At 42.2% G+C, this 15,582-nt stretch overlaps 1 protein-coding gene across 2 annotated transcripts in view; it reads left to right on the forward strand.

Moving 5' to 3' along the window:
• The first annotated feature begins 935 nt into the window (after positions 1 to 935).
• Positions 936 to 15,582, forward strand: part of LOC135712845 (WD repeat and FYVE domain-containing protein 3-like) — a 134,034-nt gene continuing 119,387 nt past the window's right edge. For both annotated transcript variants that reach the window (XM_065235908.1, XM_065235909.1), the window contains exons 1-2: positions 936 to 1,112; positions 1,176 to 1,489. In XM_065235908.1, the coding sequence (XP_065091980.1) occupies positions 1,200 to 1,489 (290 nt within the window). In that variant the 5' untranslated portion in view covers positions 936 to 1,112; positions 1,176 to 1,199. The remainder of the gene's footprint in view (positions 1,113 to 1,175; positions 1,490 to 15,582) is intronic.

Raw genomic sequence — 15,582 nt, forward strand, 5'->3', positions numbered from 1 at the left:
TTGTTTGCATTGAAAAGTTGTTTACTTACCTTAAGTATAAATGTTCTGGTTGACACGTTCCGTCTTTGGTCCCGTCGGAAGACCATTAACTCCCGAATATGGCCATCGGAGGCCAATTTCACGGCCCGAAAAAAAAAACAAACGACTTCCACGAACGAAATGAAAACATGGCTGACCACGTAATCAGCCGCCACGAACAAAATCACAAAAAAAAAACCAACTTCCATCCGCCATTTGGTCGCCCGGCGGATGAAATTACTCTAGCGGGGCGAGTCGCCTTTTGTCCGCATCCCGGACAAAGGGCGAACGATCAGTCTTCAAGTCGCTCAATGTCAAATGACGTCACTTTTTCGCCGGCAATTCGTGTGGGTAGGCTTTACATGAAACGTACATAAATTCTAGGTATGTGGAAATCACGTAAATTTCATTGGATAAATAAATGGGTGTAATTGGAATTTCTTTTAACATTCAGGTGGCATTGCATAGATTTTACGAGAGGCACGTAAAGTGAGAAAACCCTAATAAACAATAACCATAAACGAACGACAACCCAAATAATAGAACTATTCCACAAATGGTTTGGATGATACCCGGAACACGTCGTTAAGCAAAATAACCATAACAATTTTATTAGGGAATTGAAACCTTGCGTGATTTTTCACGTAGTATTAAAGTGTGGATTATTTTGAGTGCACCCAGATCGGTTAAAACTGAACCTACCCAAAAATGGGTAAACTGTGTTGTGAGTTACAAGTAAGAATAAAGGCTGGCTCACAATAGATACGTTTTCGGGTTTTTTGACAGTTTCTACCCAAATTTGGGAAGTTTGAAATAGCGTGTACCGCAAAAATTAAAACGTCATAAAATGGGTACAATTCAATATGTGATTAGGTAATTTTTAGATAGCGTGCATAGTCAGATTTGAGAATAATCAATAATAAAGGCTTAGTTTTCATTATCCAAATTGAGATGCACTAAAATCAATCTTTTTCCTTGACTGTTTTCTCAAACTAAGTAGACTTGATTAAAGGTAACAATCTAAAAAGAAACAAGTGCTGAAAATGTGAAAAAAAAATTAGCAGCAATACATAATATTCATGTAAATCTGAAGGGTATGTAGGTTGGCCTTTCCAATTAAACAAAATTTTCTTTTTCTATTTGTTTACTTTTTTTAGATAATTTTGAAAACAAAATCGAGAATGAGCATACGAAAGGCAAAAATGAATCCCATAGCCAGCAGCTCTGAGGAAGACGATAACAATACCAGACAGCTAGGCATCATGCATATGAGGAAGCTGTTCGGTGAATTCGTGCACTCGAAGGAAACCCTTATCGATAAGGATAAAGAATTCCGAATATACAATATGTTGCCTCTTTTCACCAAAATGTTCGATGCTTGCAGTCCGAAGGAGATGATAGATAAATTTCCTGACGTGTTACAATTTTGTTTACATGTATCGAAATTGATGGTGACAGAAATCAAAAGACGGTAAGTTATTTGATTCAAAGATTAATTGTTGATCATCGATTGTTATTCTTGTTATATTAGATTTAAAAGTAGGTACCGATCATAAGCGGTTATTGTAACTCACATAAAATCAGGTTTGTTAACGTATCTGCAATAACTTTCTAATAATGTTACTTCTCTTAATACCCCGTTCACATTACAGCGTATATCACGTGATATACGCTGTCTTGAAATGAGCACTCATACATCTAGTTTTCACTGGAAATCCTATGTATGAGTGCTCATTGCAAGACAGCCTATATTACGTGATATAGGCTGTAATGTGAACGGGGTATAAGGGAAGACGCATAAATGATGTAGCATTTTAGAGTGACCATCAATGTAGAAAAGTCCCGCTTGTAGCGGGCTTGACGAGTATAAGTCAAAAATCGATATCCGGTTCAATTTTGAGATCCAATTCTGACTTCTGGTTTATGAAAATGCCAAGAAAACACTACAATATGGGAATCTATATGGATAGAAATCCCTTTATACCTTTTGGAAAATTTCTATTGCTGATTATTTATAAAATGTATAAGCCAATTAATAAGCAGATGCTTTGCAAAAAAAGTTTATGAAGATCGTGTGTCAAATGAAACGCATAATTATCACATACTGTGCACTGCGCAGTCAATCAATTTAATTTTGCAATGGACATTTTAACCTAGGGGATGAGTACTTAAGTGGTTAGATTTTGATAAGTTCTTCAGTGGAAATGACACTGATGAAGACTGCACATTGTAGTCGAAATACGTATCTATCATGGATACCAAAATTAATTAAGTGGAAATTAATGGAAGATAGCCTTTTTTGCTGTTTTATTTAAGCATTCCGCTAACAACCCAATTTCATTACTTCACAATTGAAAATTGCTTGAAAATTTTCTCAAGTATAAAATTGATTTAGCTATTTCTCAGTTGATTCCTACCAAAAGCTCTGAGCCAGGAGTGCTCGAGCCCTCATGACTCTAATCATGTTTGTTTACGTACCTGTTCGCCAATCTTCCGTATACAAATATTCTTGGAACTGAAGAATCGCGGAATACATTAAAAAAGTACCAAATATTACCAAAATTTATAAAAAAAAATCAACATTCAAACCTCTCCGTATGCTGCCCATGCAAACAGTGACGTCACTATTTGTGTTTATAATATTTTTGGGTTACTTATGCAAATGCATTTGACGATCTGCATTTTTCTGTACCTCATTTCATGACAACAACAATGGTATAAATAACAGTAGGCGGATAGACGTTGCTATCCGCCTACTGTTATTTATATCATTGTCTGAACTTAAGAGATAATATAATACTAAAAAATGATTTATATTGCGGTTTTTTTAGTCCAATTTTTCACCATGACAACACAGGAAAAAAAATTATACACTTTAATTATTCTTAGATTTAGAGGAAAAAACTGTTGTTTTTAGATTTCTTGTTCCATTTTTTTAAATCAAAACGTATTTTTACGTTAAAAAACACAAACAATTTACAAAAAATAAAAAATAAATTATATAATATGGTTTAGGTACATTCACTTTGAAAGTCGCCTTTAAACATAGCGTGCTACATCTCGAAAACGGTGCCACTTAGAAATATTTTATGTCGGTGCTTTTTAATGTAAATTTGATGTTTTTTCATGATATCAAGTCGAAAGAAGAATTGAACCATGTTTTGGATATTTCTCTAAAAACTTCAGTTATTCAAAAAATCGTAACGTTTGTGTCCATCATTCTTCCGTCATGATCTATAGATGACATTTTTTATCTTCTAAAACATATAAAAAATTACAAAAAAAAATATGTTTTGAGAAAAATGATTACTAAAACTCTTATTTTTATATGTTGCATTTTTTTTGAATGTATATATATTTTTTAATTAGTGCCAGCCATTACCTACAACATTGCTCAAGGCACCAAACCGATCGAACAAGACATTTTGTAACAGCTTTCCTAATATAAGCTTAATGTTTCTTTAGGTCCGTTTAAGAAATAAGGCATGATTCAAAATTACGATTTGAAGATCGAAAATGGCATTTTTGGACAAAAGCAACGTTTCTGAAAAATTTTCATATAAATAAAAAAAAAACAATAATAAACGGATTAGCGAATTAATATGTAACTGCTCATAAACATTATATGCATATCGTTTTTTTTTTTATAAATAATCTGTCTTAGTCCTTCTATTACTAGCCTATTACACTAAAATAAAAAAATATCGAAAAATATTGATTCTTCTCAAATACTTAAATTTTAAAACAACAAATGATCTGGAAATGCAGCTTAATTAACTATAAGTTGTCTGAATATAACAAGATGGGCACATTAATAGAAAGTTTTTCTAGCTACAACTTTTTCGTGTCTATACGGTATTAAGGTTGTGTTCCATTTGGTGAATTTTCAAACCAATTGGACACTTCGAAAATAAATTATAATGTCCGATTTTCGAAAAGGTGTTTGTCAAAATTGATTCCTGGTCTGTCAGAAATAAGTCTGGTACAATAGCAGGCTTATTTGAAAATTAGCCATCTATCAAATTTAAGTGAAAACACATCAAATGGAACACAGTTTAACTTTTCATATATATACGGTATTATCGAAATCAATCAGGGAAGGCGTATTAAATTCTAAAGCATCTACAAAGTTGGCAGAAGCTATCCAGATTCTAATGAATCTTTGTGGGCATGAAAACTTTGCCTGGTTAAGCAACTTTACATACTTTTAATCTCCCTTTTTATTATTATCATGAAATTGAGTTAATGAATCAGGTGGAATGTAGAAAATTGCCTGAATATTAACTAAAAAGTTTGTATAAGTTAACGGGTTTTAGATACAAAAGATGTTTTCATTACGCATGAAAAATTTGTTTGACCTTTATGAGATACCTATCGTTCACGAAACGAAATCAATATTTTTTTTTTTTTTTTTTTTTTTTTCCTTTATTAACGAGACTTTCAGCCTTAGGCTGGTTCATCTCTTAACCTCCAGAGGGGAGGCTCTCAAAAAAGGTAGGGATAGATGTTCCAGATGGGAACTCCTGAAATCATATTTTTACAGAGTATTTTTAAACAGAGTTTTTTGTTTTGTTCCTGTCTCGTTTCAGTTAAGGGGTTTCTGATTCCGGTTGGTCCGTTTACGTTGCGTTAGGTCTGGTGTATAAAGGGTTTGTGTTCGTTCGGGTCGTGGTGATATTTTCGTTCCTTAGCTTTCCTTGTTCGTTACGGTTGGTCATGATAGGGATTTTAAGTGTTATATATGGTTGAAGAGTCCGGCTTCACGTAAAAAGGCGAGTAGGGCCGCTATTCTTGTTGGCTCATTACCTAGAGCATCGCGGATATTCTCAGGAATGTCGTAGCATGTTCTAGCTCCTTCATACTTTGGACAATGACAAATGAAGTGTTCCACAGTTTGCGGCGTGAGGCATAGATCGCATATCCTTCTAAAAGGCCCATCTCCCTTGTAGTTGTGGGAGATGTTTGTATGGCCAGTTCGGAGACGGGATATCACGACCTGCTCTCGGTGCAGTGATGGATCGTCCCATCTAGTAATATTCTCTTTTAATTTTCTAATAGCTGGTGTTCTAGCTGCTATCCAGTCGCGGCTCCAGGAATCCTCGATAATTTTGGTTACCCATTTTTTTAGATCTGGTCCTGGTACCTCTCGCGTATATTTGGCCATGTGCCGACCAGAGGCTGCTAGATGGTCCGCCTCTACATTCCCCCGAACACCACAGTGCCCTGGGATCCAAACGAATGTTGTGTTATTTGGTGCATGTTCCTGGATCGCCTGGATCCAGGGGTGTCTACTCGTTTCGGACTCAAGGGCAGCAACCACACTGGCGGAGTCGGTGAAGATGGCTATCGGTCGTTCATCGGAGGTGGTGGCAGCGATGAAAGCCGCGGCGGCTTCGGCGGAGAATATCGAACACTGGTCTGGCAGTCGATGACATTCGCTCAGATTGGGACCACAGATCCCGATCCCCACCTTCCCCTGAGCGACCGAGCCATCGGTGTATCTGATTGAGTATCCTTCGTATTTTCGTTTTTGAAGGTCTAGGACCGTTTGTGCCACTGCTAAAGGGTTGGAACCTGCTTTAAACTTATTTTTGATTGTAGGGTCGGTTCGAATTTTTGGCAGGCTCCAACCCCTGGCTCCACACCAGTGGACCCTGGACACCGGTGGGAGTACTTGGTTGGATGATTCTCTGAGGAGTTGGTTAGCCTCAACGAGGAGGAAACCTTCCTTCCTGCTACCGGACGTGTTTTCACGGTGGCTGATGGCTCGATGGCAGATTGTTTTGGTTATGTACCTGTTGAAGGGGAGCACTCCGCCCTCGATACAGGCAGCTATTCCAGGAGTACCTGGGAGGAGGCCCGATGATAATCGTAAGGCTTGCTGGCAGACGGGTGCAAGTTTTTCCACCAGCAGAGGCATTGCGAGGTAGGTTGCTTCAATCCCGTATGTTAGGCGTGAGTTTATGATAGCTTTTGCAACGTTCAGACGAGTCTGCCGGTTGGCATTTGGGTGGCGCCCAGCCAGAGTTTTCAGTAGGTTGATTCGCTGTTTACAACTGCTTTTAACCTCGTTGAAGTGCGGGCCGAATGTGAGGTGACGGTCGAAGCAGACTCCGAGGATTCGAATGGTTTTATGGAATGGGACCGGTTTCCCGTTGATGAGGATCTTGGTGCTCAAGACCTTGTGATTGGTCGAGCATACGTGTGTATACCCGCTTTTGCTTGCGGAGAGCTGAAATCCAGCTGACGAAGCCCAGGTTGATACGTAGGCGGTGGCTTGTATAAGTTTTCTTCGTAATGCTCTGACTGTTGCTCGGACCACCGTGAGAACGATATCATCAGCATATACAAATATAAGGACTCCTTTCGGCAACCGCGAGAAGACACCGTTCATCCTTATGAGAAATAGTGTAACCGCAATCACCGATCCCTGGGGTACCCCGGTTTCCTCGTTGAAGGTCTTGGAGTGGCAATTTCCAAGGGTAACTTGGAAGGTACGGTGTGACAGAAAGTTTCGTATAAATTTCAGAATATGACCCTTAAGTCCCCATTTCTTGAGCTGTTCTAACACCCCCGGCATCCAAGCACGGTTGTATGCCTTAGATATATCCAGGGTGGCCAGTTCGACGTGGTGATTTTTGGCGAAAGCATCCTGAAGTGCTTCACTTAGGGTCCCAAAGTAGGTGTTGGTCCCATGTCCCGGTCTGAAGGCATGTTGTCGGCGATCGAGTAACCTTCCAGTTTCCAGAAAATCCATGAGCCTTCGGTTCACCATCCTCTCCATCAGTTTAGATGCGCAACAGGTCAGCGAGATTGGTCGAAATTTATCGACTCCGTGTCCTGAGGTGTTCGGTTTTGGGATCGGAATGGTGAGGCTGTACCTCCATTTTTCCGGAAAAGAGTCCTGCAGCCATTCTTGATTGAGCAGTTCCAGGAATTTTACCTGCTCGGCCATGGGAAGGTTTCGAATAAGAGGGTATCCAACTTCGTCAGGTCCAGCGGACCCTCCTCTGGCCTTCGATAAGGCAAGAGAGAACTCGCGCATACTAAATGGCTGGTTGATTGCTGAGTCGTCTTCTTCTGGTATATGCATGTTAACAATTGAGTCAATGGACGGGTTGTTGATCTGGTGGAAATTCTCATCATAACCTTCAATTGATGATAGGGCGGCAAAGTGATTGCCTAATACGTCGACGATTTTATCTGGATCTCGTGTGGTTGTCCCTTCGTGTTCGATGATTATGCCCCGTGCCTTCCTCTTTCCGCTGAGGGCATTCACCTTACCCCACAGGTCGACGGTCGTTTGGCTAGGGTTTATTTCGTCGAGAAAGTCTTCCCAGCTGTTTTTTTTTGCTTCCCTGATGGTGTCTCTACATTCGTTTCTCTTTGCTCTGTAGTGCTTCAGAGCGGTCTCCTTATCTGGGTGGTCGGCAGGTAAGCGCTTGGCAGCCCGGAGGGCTTTCCTTCTGGCTTTTATAACGGCTTTGGTGGTGGGTGACCACCAATGGAGGGCTTTCCTACCTGGTGTAGGGCTAGATCTAGGGATGACTCCGGTAGCTGCTTCGTATATTGTTTCGGTGAGCTCAGCGATGCTAGTGGGGCTCGTTCTCCGGCAGGTTTCCTTGATGGCTTCCTTATATTTAGCCCAGTCAGCCTGATGGTAGAGCCATCGTGGTCTCCGAGATATCTCGGGAGGTCTTTCGTTTAGCTGGATCCCTATTGGGTGGTGATCGCTGCCCATTGGGTCATCACTGGCGAACCAAAGGATTCTATTGACAATACTGGCGCTGGCGAAGGATATATCAACGGTCGATTCCCTCCGACCACTGGTGTAGGTGGTGGATCCATCGTTTAGAAGGACAAGGTTCCTGGATTCAGCAAGGTCCATTATCTCAATTCCTCTTCGGTTCGACTGGTGCCTACCCCATGCTTGGTGATGACCGTTGACATCTCCGAATAGAAGGGTAGGTTCCTCGAGGGTCTCGAGGAAGCTTTCAAGGCGGTTTCGGAGGTCAGCTATCTTTTGGCATGGCAGGTATACGGAGGCGATTGTTATAGCGATTGGGCAGCTGATTTTGACTGCGACGATCGGGAGGTCTACCGGTGTTGAGATTTTGGAGAAGGGGAGTGAGGTCCTGATTCCTATGGCAACTGAGTGGAAGATGTTATCACCTTTTTGCAGTACCCAGCGGTACTGTCCTGATAAGGATCGATTCATGCTTATTATGCTGGCATTGTGAACCTCCTGGATCGCCAGGATTGTTGGAGAATGGTCTCTGACTAGCGTCTCAAGGTCGCTGATGTTATTAAAGAAACCGTTCATATTCCACTGGATGGCGAGCAAATGTGCGGGAGTTGGGAGCCTAGAGGGTCCGATGGGCAAACCGTTCTGTTTAGGGTGTTGATGGTTAGTTCTGGGAGATATCTTGGTTTTGTATTGAAGGGCGGACCCCCGCAGAGCTCCACCGGAGGAAGCTGTCGGTAGGGACTCCGCCGCCGGCAGAGATGCTGGAGCTGCTGGGAAATGGGACGGGCCCAATGATGGGCCAGGTGATGATGGAGTGAGATGACCTAGACTGGCCCTCCACTGGTCATACCTTCTCGCGTCCGTTAGTGCATCCGGAGGGATGCGTTTTTTGTAAGCAAGCCGGAGGGATCTTCTCAAGGGAAGGATGTCGGTGTGGCGTTGTCCTGCGGAGTTTGCCAACGAGCACTTGGGGGAATCCGCCAGTTCCGGTTGACCCATAGCTTCCGTACCGGTGGGGCCCCGATTACCCGAGGCCTTATCCGTTACGAGCGTCCTAGCCGCGGGTTTTAAATTTGACGAGCTCTGTTTCCATTGATCCGGCGGGGGGAGTGTGATGGCATCGCTTGACCCCTGGAGCAGGTTCTTGCATCCCTCGGTGTCCTGGTGGGGGAGTGCGATGTCATCGCTTGGCCCAAATTTTCTTGGATGAATATTCTTGCCTCCCTCGGTGTCCGTAAGGGGGAAGATGAAGTTATCATGCGACCCTTCAAAGATGCTGGCGAACCCCGACAGAGTTCCAATGACAGAAGTAGCCGACAGCGATGTCTGTACTGCCAGATTAGATTGGAGAAGAAGCCTATTTTTATCCGATCGGAGGGGTATGAGGTAATCGTTCGATCCTGCCTTGATTCCCGCGCTGTCCAAGTTTAATATAGTAGCCTTCGCTCCCCCGTTATCCATAGGGGAATAGGAGTTTCCTCCCTTGTCCGTCCCTCTTCCAGCCACAGCGGAGGGTAGAGGGGTGTCCACCAGTTCTGGTGAGGCAGAGACGTCCACACCGGTGGTGCCTCGCCTGCTCCGCTGCTCCACTGGGTAAGTGAGACGAGCCATGTTATGGGATCGGTCTGTGGAGGTTGCCAATAAGCGCCGGGAAGTGTCCACCGGTTCCGGTTGGCCGAAAACTTCCGCACCGGTGGGGCCCCGGCTGCCCAAGGCCTTATCCAAGTCGCTGGTTTGTAGTTCAGGTTTGTTACGTGGTGTTCTGGTGTGTCGGTGTAGAGGTTGTCCGATGTCCTCATAATCTGTGGAATTTATTACGCTCTTATTGGCTGGTGATGGGGCCATGAGTGCGTTGAGTGAAAGTAATTTTCGTAGTTGGAATATCTGAGTAACGAGGACGGGACTTATATACCCATTGGGGAGTCCGGGAATACCACTTCCTCCTCGCCGGATGAGATAAGAAAGTCTGTGTCCATATTTTCTTCAAGGGTTGGGTTGGAATCTTTTGCTGAGAGTCGTGTTTCTTCTGGCGTCATGTCATCGTCGGAGTCACAGAATCTAGCCGGGGAACCTTCCTTGCACCGTTTGGCATCTTTTTCACATCTAGGCTGCTGGGAGACCTTTTTCTTAGTGCCGGTGTACGGCACCGGGGGAAGAGGTTCCTCCAGTAGTTCCTGGTTTTGGTGGGGTATCGTCGGTTGCTGGGTGGTCTTTTTTGTTTTACGAGTTTGTCGTGGTGGGAGAGAAATTTCGTCTGTAGCCGTGTCTTTCATCTTGCGAAGCGACGCGAGCTCCTTGTCCTTTGTGTTTGAGGAGTGTTGCAAGACTTTCACCTTAGCCACGAGATCCTCGATAGTGCCGTACTTTCTTGTGAGCTCCATTCGGTTATCTTTTTGTTGTCCTTTTTCCAATATTTTGATGCGCTCGTCCTTCTGAAGAAGTTCCTTGCGGAGTTGTTTTACTTGTACAGCGGTATCGTTCTGCTTTTTCAGGGCTTCGAGCAGTTGGGAGATATGTTGATCCTTCTTCTGAACTTCTTTGCGAAGCTCGGCGATGTCCTTCCGGAATTCGTGGGCTTCGCTGCCGAGATCTGACGTTGGATGACCATATTTGATCGTGTTCTCCAGTTCCGCGATCTTCTTGTCCTTTTCCTGACTATTTCGGACCAGCATGTTGACCTTCTCTGATAAGTCTTCAATTACCTTATCCTTGCTCGCAGTTGTTACCGCGGCGAAGGAGCTCCTGTCGGTTTGTGCGTCGAATAGCCGTTTTGCAGCCGGGTAGGATATTCCGTGATCCACGCGGATGTGTTGGATAGCATCTTCATAAGCGTAGATCGGGCATTTCCTGCTGGAGATGCCATGGTCGTTTGTTTTGCATCTGGGACAGAACATTTCAAAAGAGCAGCGCTGACCTTGGACGATCTCGTGCTGCTTAGAGCAGTGTCCGCAGGTGGGGTTGGTCTCTTGGCAACGGGCCTTGGTGTGTCCGAAGCGATAGCACTGGTAGCATAGCATTGGTGATGGGTAATAAGGTCTTGTTCTGCATCGCTGGTATCCCACATCGATGTGTGTTGGTCGCACGGTACTCTCTATGGTCAAGATGACCGTTGATGTTTTCTGCTCGATGCCTCCGATTTTGCGTGAGATTCTCCTCAAGTATGTGACCTTTTGATTGGAAAGATACTTTAGTATATCCTCGTCGGACATTTTCTCCACACCTTGGATGTTGATCACGCACCGAACGGAGTTGAGTCCGGTGTGTTTAGTGATTTTTATCTTCGTCCCATCTAGCAGTTCAGTCATTTCCAGGAGTTTGTCCACCTGCTTTTGATTCCGCACTTTTAGGGCATATGTCAGACCACGTGCCTCTGGAAAAGCACCGTCGATCATGCCACTGATATGGCTTTCAATAGATGTCCGTAAGAGGAATGGGTTCTCCTGTGCTTTACCGGAATCCAATGCCAGTTTCAAAACGATCAGTTCACCATGGTTGCCGTCTCTGTCCATGAAACCCGGTAGGGTTGCGCTGGTGTAAGATCCATCAATAACATTATATGGACCCCCTCCCTTGTCGGGGAGGAGCGGAGGAAAATTCCCGTCCAGCATCACCGCTGGGGGAAAAGGTACTATCCCCCTTGAGCCACCACTGAATTCGGTGAAGGTGCTGACTTTTGATGAAAAAAAGGGGAAAGGGCCAGGAGAAGTACCACTCGCGCCACACAGGAAATAGTTTAGTGATGATTAGTTGCCGTTTGATTAATTAATATGAACCAACTTTCGACGGAGGTAACGGACAAGCTTCGCCAACCGTCAATTTAGATGCACCGGCTTGTGTGCAATCTATTCGGATCTTGCATGCAAGTTCCTCGATTTTTCGAGCGTGCCCCCTTGACAACGATGGCTCCCGTACTATTGCGTCGCTATGCGCTTGCCTCTTAATTACCACACGTAATTGCCACTGACTGAAATGGGAAAAAGGGAATCTTCCACGATGGGGTGACACCCTGTTCGCCCCCGAAACTGTTCCGACTCACTAAAGATGAAAACTCACAAGATTTCACTCGCGGCGACGCGATAAAAAACTGCAATGATTTGTAAACACGTTCGACCGTGGTGACGTCCGTTTGACAGATGAATTATTTTATTCATGTGTTTCACTTATACATTTTTGCCAAAACATCAGCCTTATACATTCCATAAGACAAACCACATAGGTCCTATAAGAATGCATAAAAGGTATGTGTGACCACCGATTAACTTTATTAACTTTTTGCAAGGCGTCATGTGTCCCTTATTGTTATTGTTGCGCTTTTTGTGAAACACATCCATTTCATGTGTGAATCTTATGCTATGAATCATGCCTGAACACTATGGATTTGAATTGTGACACACTATGTGCTTCATATGGTGATATCAATAACTTTACACATCATAATCACATACAAACAGACATAACTCCTAAAAGAAAATTCTTCAAAAAATATCGTCAAGCTTATTTTGCATGCGCACTAGCACCATCTATCATCCACATTCCCTCGTTCATGTAATTTTTTCACTAGTTGCTTTTCCCTCGTTTTGTCAACGCGTCAGCTGTGTTGAATAAAAACAAAACAGATGGAAGTCAGTGATGTCGGTTCTACGAAATTTTCCTGAGATCTATAGAATTGATTAAAATCTGCAGTAATACGGATCCGTATTACTATGACTTTTTTTTAGGGATTTGTTTTGTTTGTTTAGTGTGCTATTTCTTTTGCTGGAAACAAGTTTTTAAACGAAGTAATGCAACACTACACGGATAGAAATCTCCTTATACCTTTTGGCAAATTTCTATTGCTGATTATCCATAAAATGTAGAAGTCAACTAATAAGCAGACGCCTTGCAAAAAGTTAATAAAGATCATGTGTCAAATGAAATGTATAAGCGGTCACACATACCTTTTATGCATTCTTATAGAACCTATGTGGTTTGTCTTATGGAATGTATTAGGCTGATGTTTTGGCAAAAATGTATAAGTTAAACACATGAATTAAATAATTGATTTTCGTTTCGTGTAATTAGTGCCCTTTCTACCACCGCTCATCACTTTAATGTGTACACAGCAAAAAATATAATATGTATCAATCAATGAAATTCATGGTGAAGTATTGAACATCAATAACTGGTAAAAGCTAATAGAATATTATAGTCATCAGCATGATTTGATCTCGAATTATGTGTACATCGTACAACGTAATATTAGGAACGGAATGTGCAGCAATTTTGATGTACTATTCAACAACTTTTTTTTCTGTATTCGTCAGATGTGGTATGTGTCTCCAGTGGGATGCCTTGACCACTTATCATTTTCGAGAGCTGACATCTACTAACTAGACGGGAAAAAGAACTGGCATCACTGATAAGTTCGAAATGTGGTGGCTTGCTCAATGCTTTAGTGGCGCCACCATGACACATTCCAAGCACATTCCCAACTAAAACATTATTTGCGATGAATGTGATTGTAAGAGTTATGTCTGTTTGTCTGTGGTTCAATATTCTACAACATTCTATTTTACCGACTGAATCGACAAATATATAAACAAAACTGCCAGAGGCCAGAGTTTTCACATATCTTTTTAATGGGTCTGATTTGGGATTCGATCATGGACTGTTGGGGAGTGCTGCTGCCGGAGTCTTCGTTCGATCTCACTGTGCCACGGTTGTTCTCAAATATGAGGCGGGTTGATAGGATAAAGTCACAACTCTTGTTTTCTGTGTTTACCTTTCTGAGCAAGCAATTCACATAGCATTGAAATGCAAAACACTTTAAATCCATCTGTTTTGAAAAGTAGTGTGATTCAATGTGCAATACACTTGAATGATAGTGGAAGATTTTCAACATTTCAAAGTTTGAAACACTATAAATTAACGTGTGTAACACATTGAACCAAGGTGAAATACGCTAAATGTGATTGTGCATTTAAAAAATTCAAGTGTTTAAACATTTCGATCAACCGTGTGGGATTTTTTGAGTGTATTCAATGCTATTCTGGACAGCAGAGACAGTGAGAAAGTGAAATTGAACATAAGATTTAATTTAGAAAATTTATTTGATGGGACCTATTCACCAGCTGATTGAAAAGATGCGAATTTGTGAGTCATGTCGTGCTGTGATTCAGCACAATAGAACATCTAACAAAAAACGGCACTCGGATCCAAAGGATTCAAGTTTCATAAATGTTGACAAAACACAACCATCGGCAAATGGTCAGCAATCTGATGCTATACCAGGTAAGAACCAGAGATAGAAATTCTCATACATAATCCGAAAATATCTCTCTTCAAAAACCAACGAAAATACTTTTTCATCACCCATTTGGCTCTGAAAACTACCAAGAGCGAACAAAAATACCACCCCATATTGTTCGGTTCCAACCCAATGTGATGTAAACAGTTGAGGCTTGGGAATTCGCCGTATCTTTTGTTCTTCCGCTGATTAACTGCCGATACTCGCATAACTGTCCCATATGCATTTTCATCATTTTTGAGTTAACCTTGAGAATGGTGTTTATTTTCATTGAACTTTAAGAAATCACACTGAAAATTACATCTTTATATGGGCAAAACATAAAAAAAAATACCAAACTAGGTCAGTCCCATATTGAAAGTACCCGCATAACAGTCCCATTTGTCACATAAAAATAGATTGAAGTTGCACAGTCACGTATCGTGATTTTAATATTTTTTTTTATTGTTAATGAACTATAAAAAATATTCCGAGTTAGTATAAAGTGCGTGTATTTGATCAAATTTCACTTAACTATGCTTAATTTGCCTTAACGGGTAAACGTTCCCAGAACAACTTTTGCTCTTCTCCGATGAGACGCAACATTACATTAAGGAGCGTGTCCTTACGAGAAGCATCCAGTCAAGCAGGATTTTCTTGGATTTTTAAAGAGTTTTCCAAAATAACAGAGCCGCTGTACTGCAATTCCAAGCTGCCCTTTTGAATTACGATTCGCCTGATTTTGTCAATGTATGGCCGCTTTTTACATTGGTTCAGGGTGTATTGACTGACGATGAACGTATAGCACTAATTCGTCTGGTTCAACTTGGTCGCCATCTGCGCGATACTGATCACGCGATTCCTTGGCGAGCCTCATGTGCTCTTCATGCTTCGCACAAACAGAGCAGCCACGTCTTCCATCTTCAGTTTTGTGTCCCAACAAATTCTGATGTTGCCTAGCAGCAACGCATGCTTCACATTCCTCGTGCCCGAGTTTAACAATAGAAATGTTCAGCTCTTTCACGACTCTGCAAAAGAATGTGTAGCTCACTTTCATTTCAGGGTGCGCTTCTTGGTACTCTTGGTACATTTGTTTCTCCGTTATATCCGTTGGTAGATAAAGCCTGTTTGGTGCATGTTCACGACGATAGTGTGAAATCGTCGGATTGTACAAGAATACATGAGCTTTTACAGCATTCTTGCGATCAGTGCTTCTTGGGTATTTTCCTTGCATTTTCTGGTTAGCAGATATGTTGTCCTCATCAGAAGGAAGGCACCGATAGATTATATTTCTGAAAATAAATACAATATAAATGTTTAAATGATCTTTTAATAAATAGCTTTTATTTCTTACCCGCAATGTTCTCCGTAGCCAATGGTGTTGAGAAAAAATTTCCGGCAAACACGCACGACTCGTTTGTCGGCCATTTCAAGCGAGAAAGTATACGAATGCAGTTTACGGGGTTCCTTGAAATCGTGACGGTGTGTACTTCTCCTTTTAACAGCAACACGATCCACCCTTTCGCGAAAAAATGCAGTCTGTCTAGCGATA

Source organism: Ochlerotatus camptorhynchus, unplaced genomic scaffold, assembly GCF_037179485.1.
Source record: "Ochlerotatus camptorhynchus isolate MF236.1 unplaced genomic scaffold, CSIRO-AGI_Acam_v1.1 ptg000505l, whole genome shotgun sequence".
Taxonomy (NCBI): Eukaryota; Metazoa; Arthropoda; class Insecta; order Diptera; family Culicidae; genus Ochlerotatus; species Ochlerotatus camptorhynchus.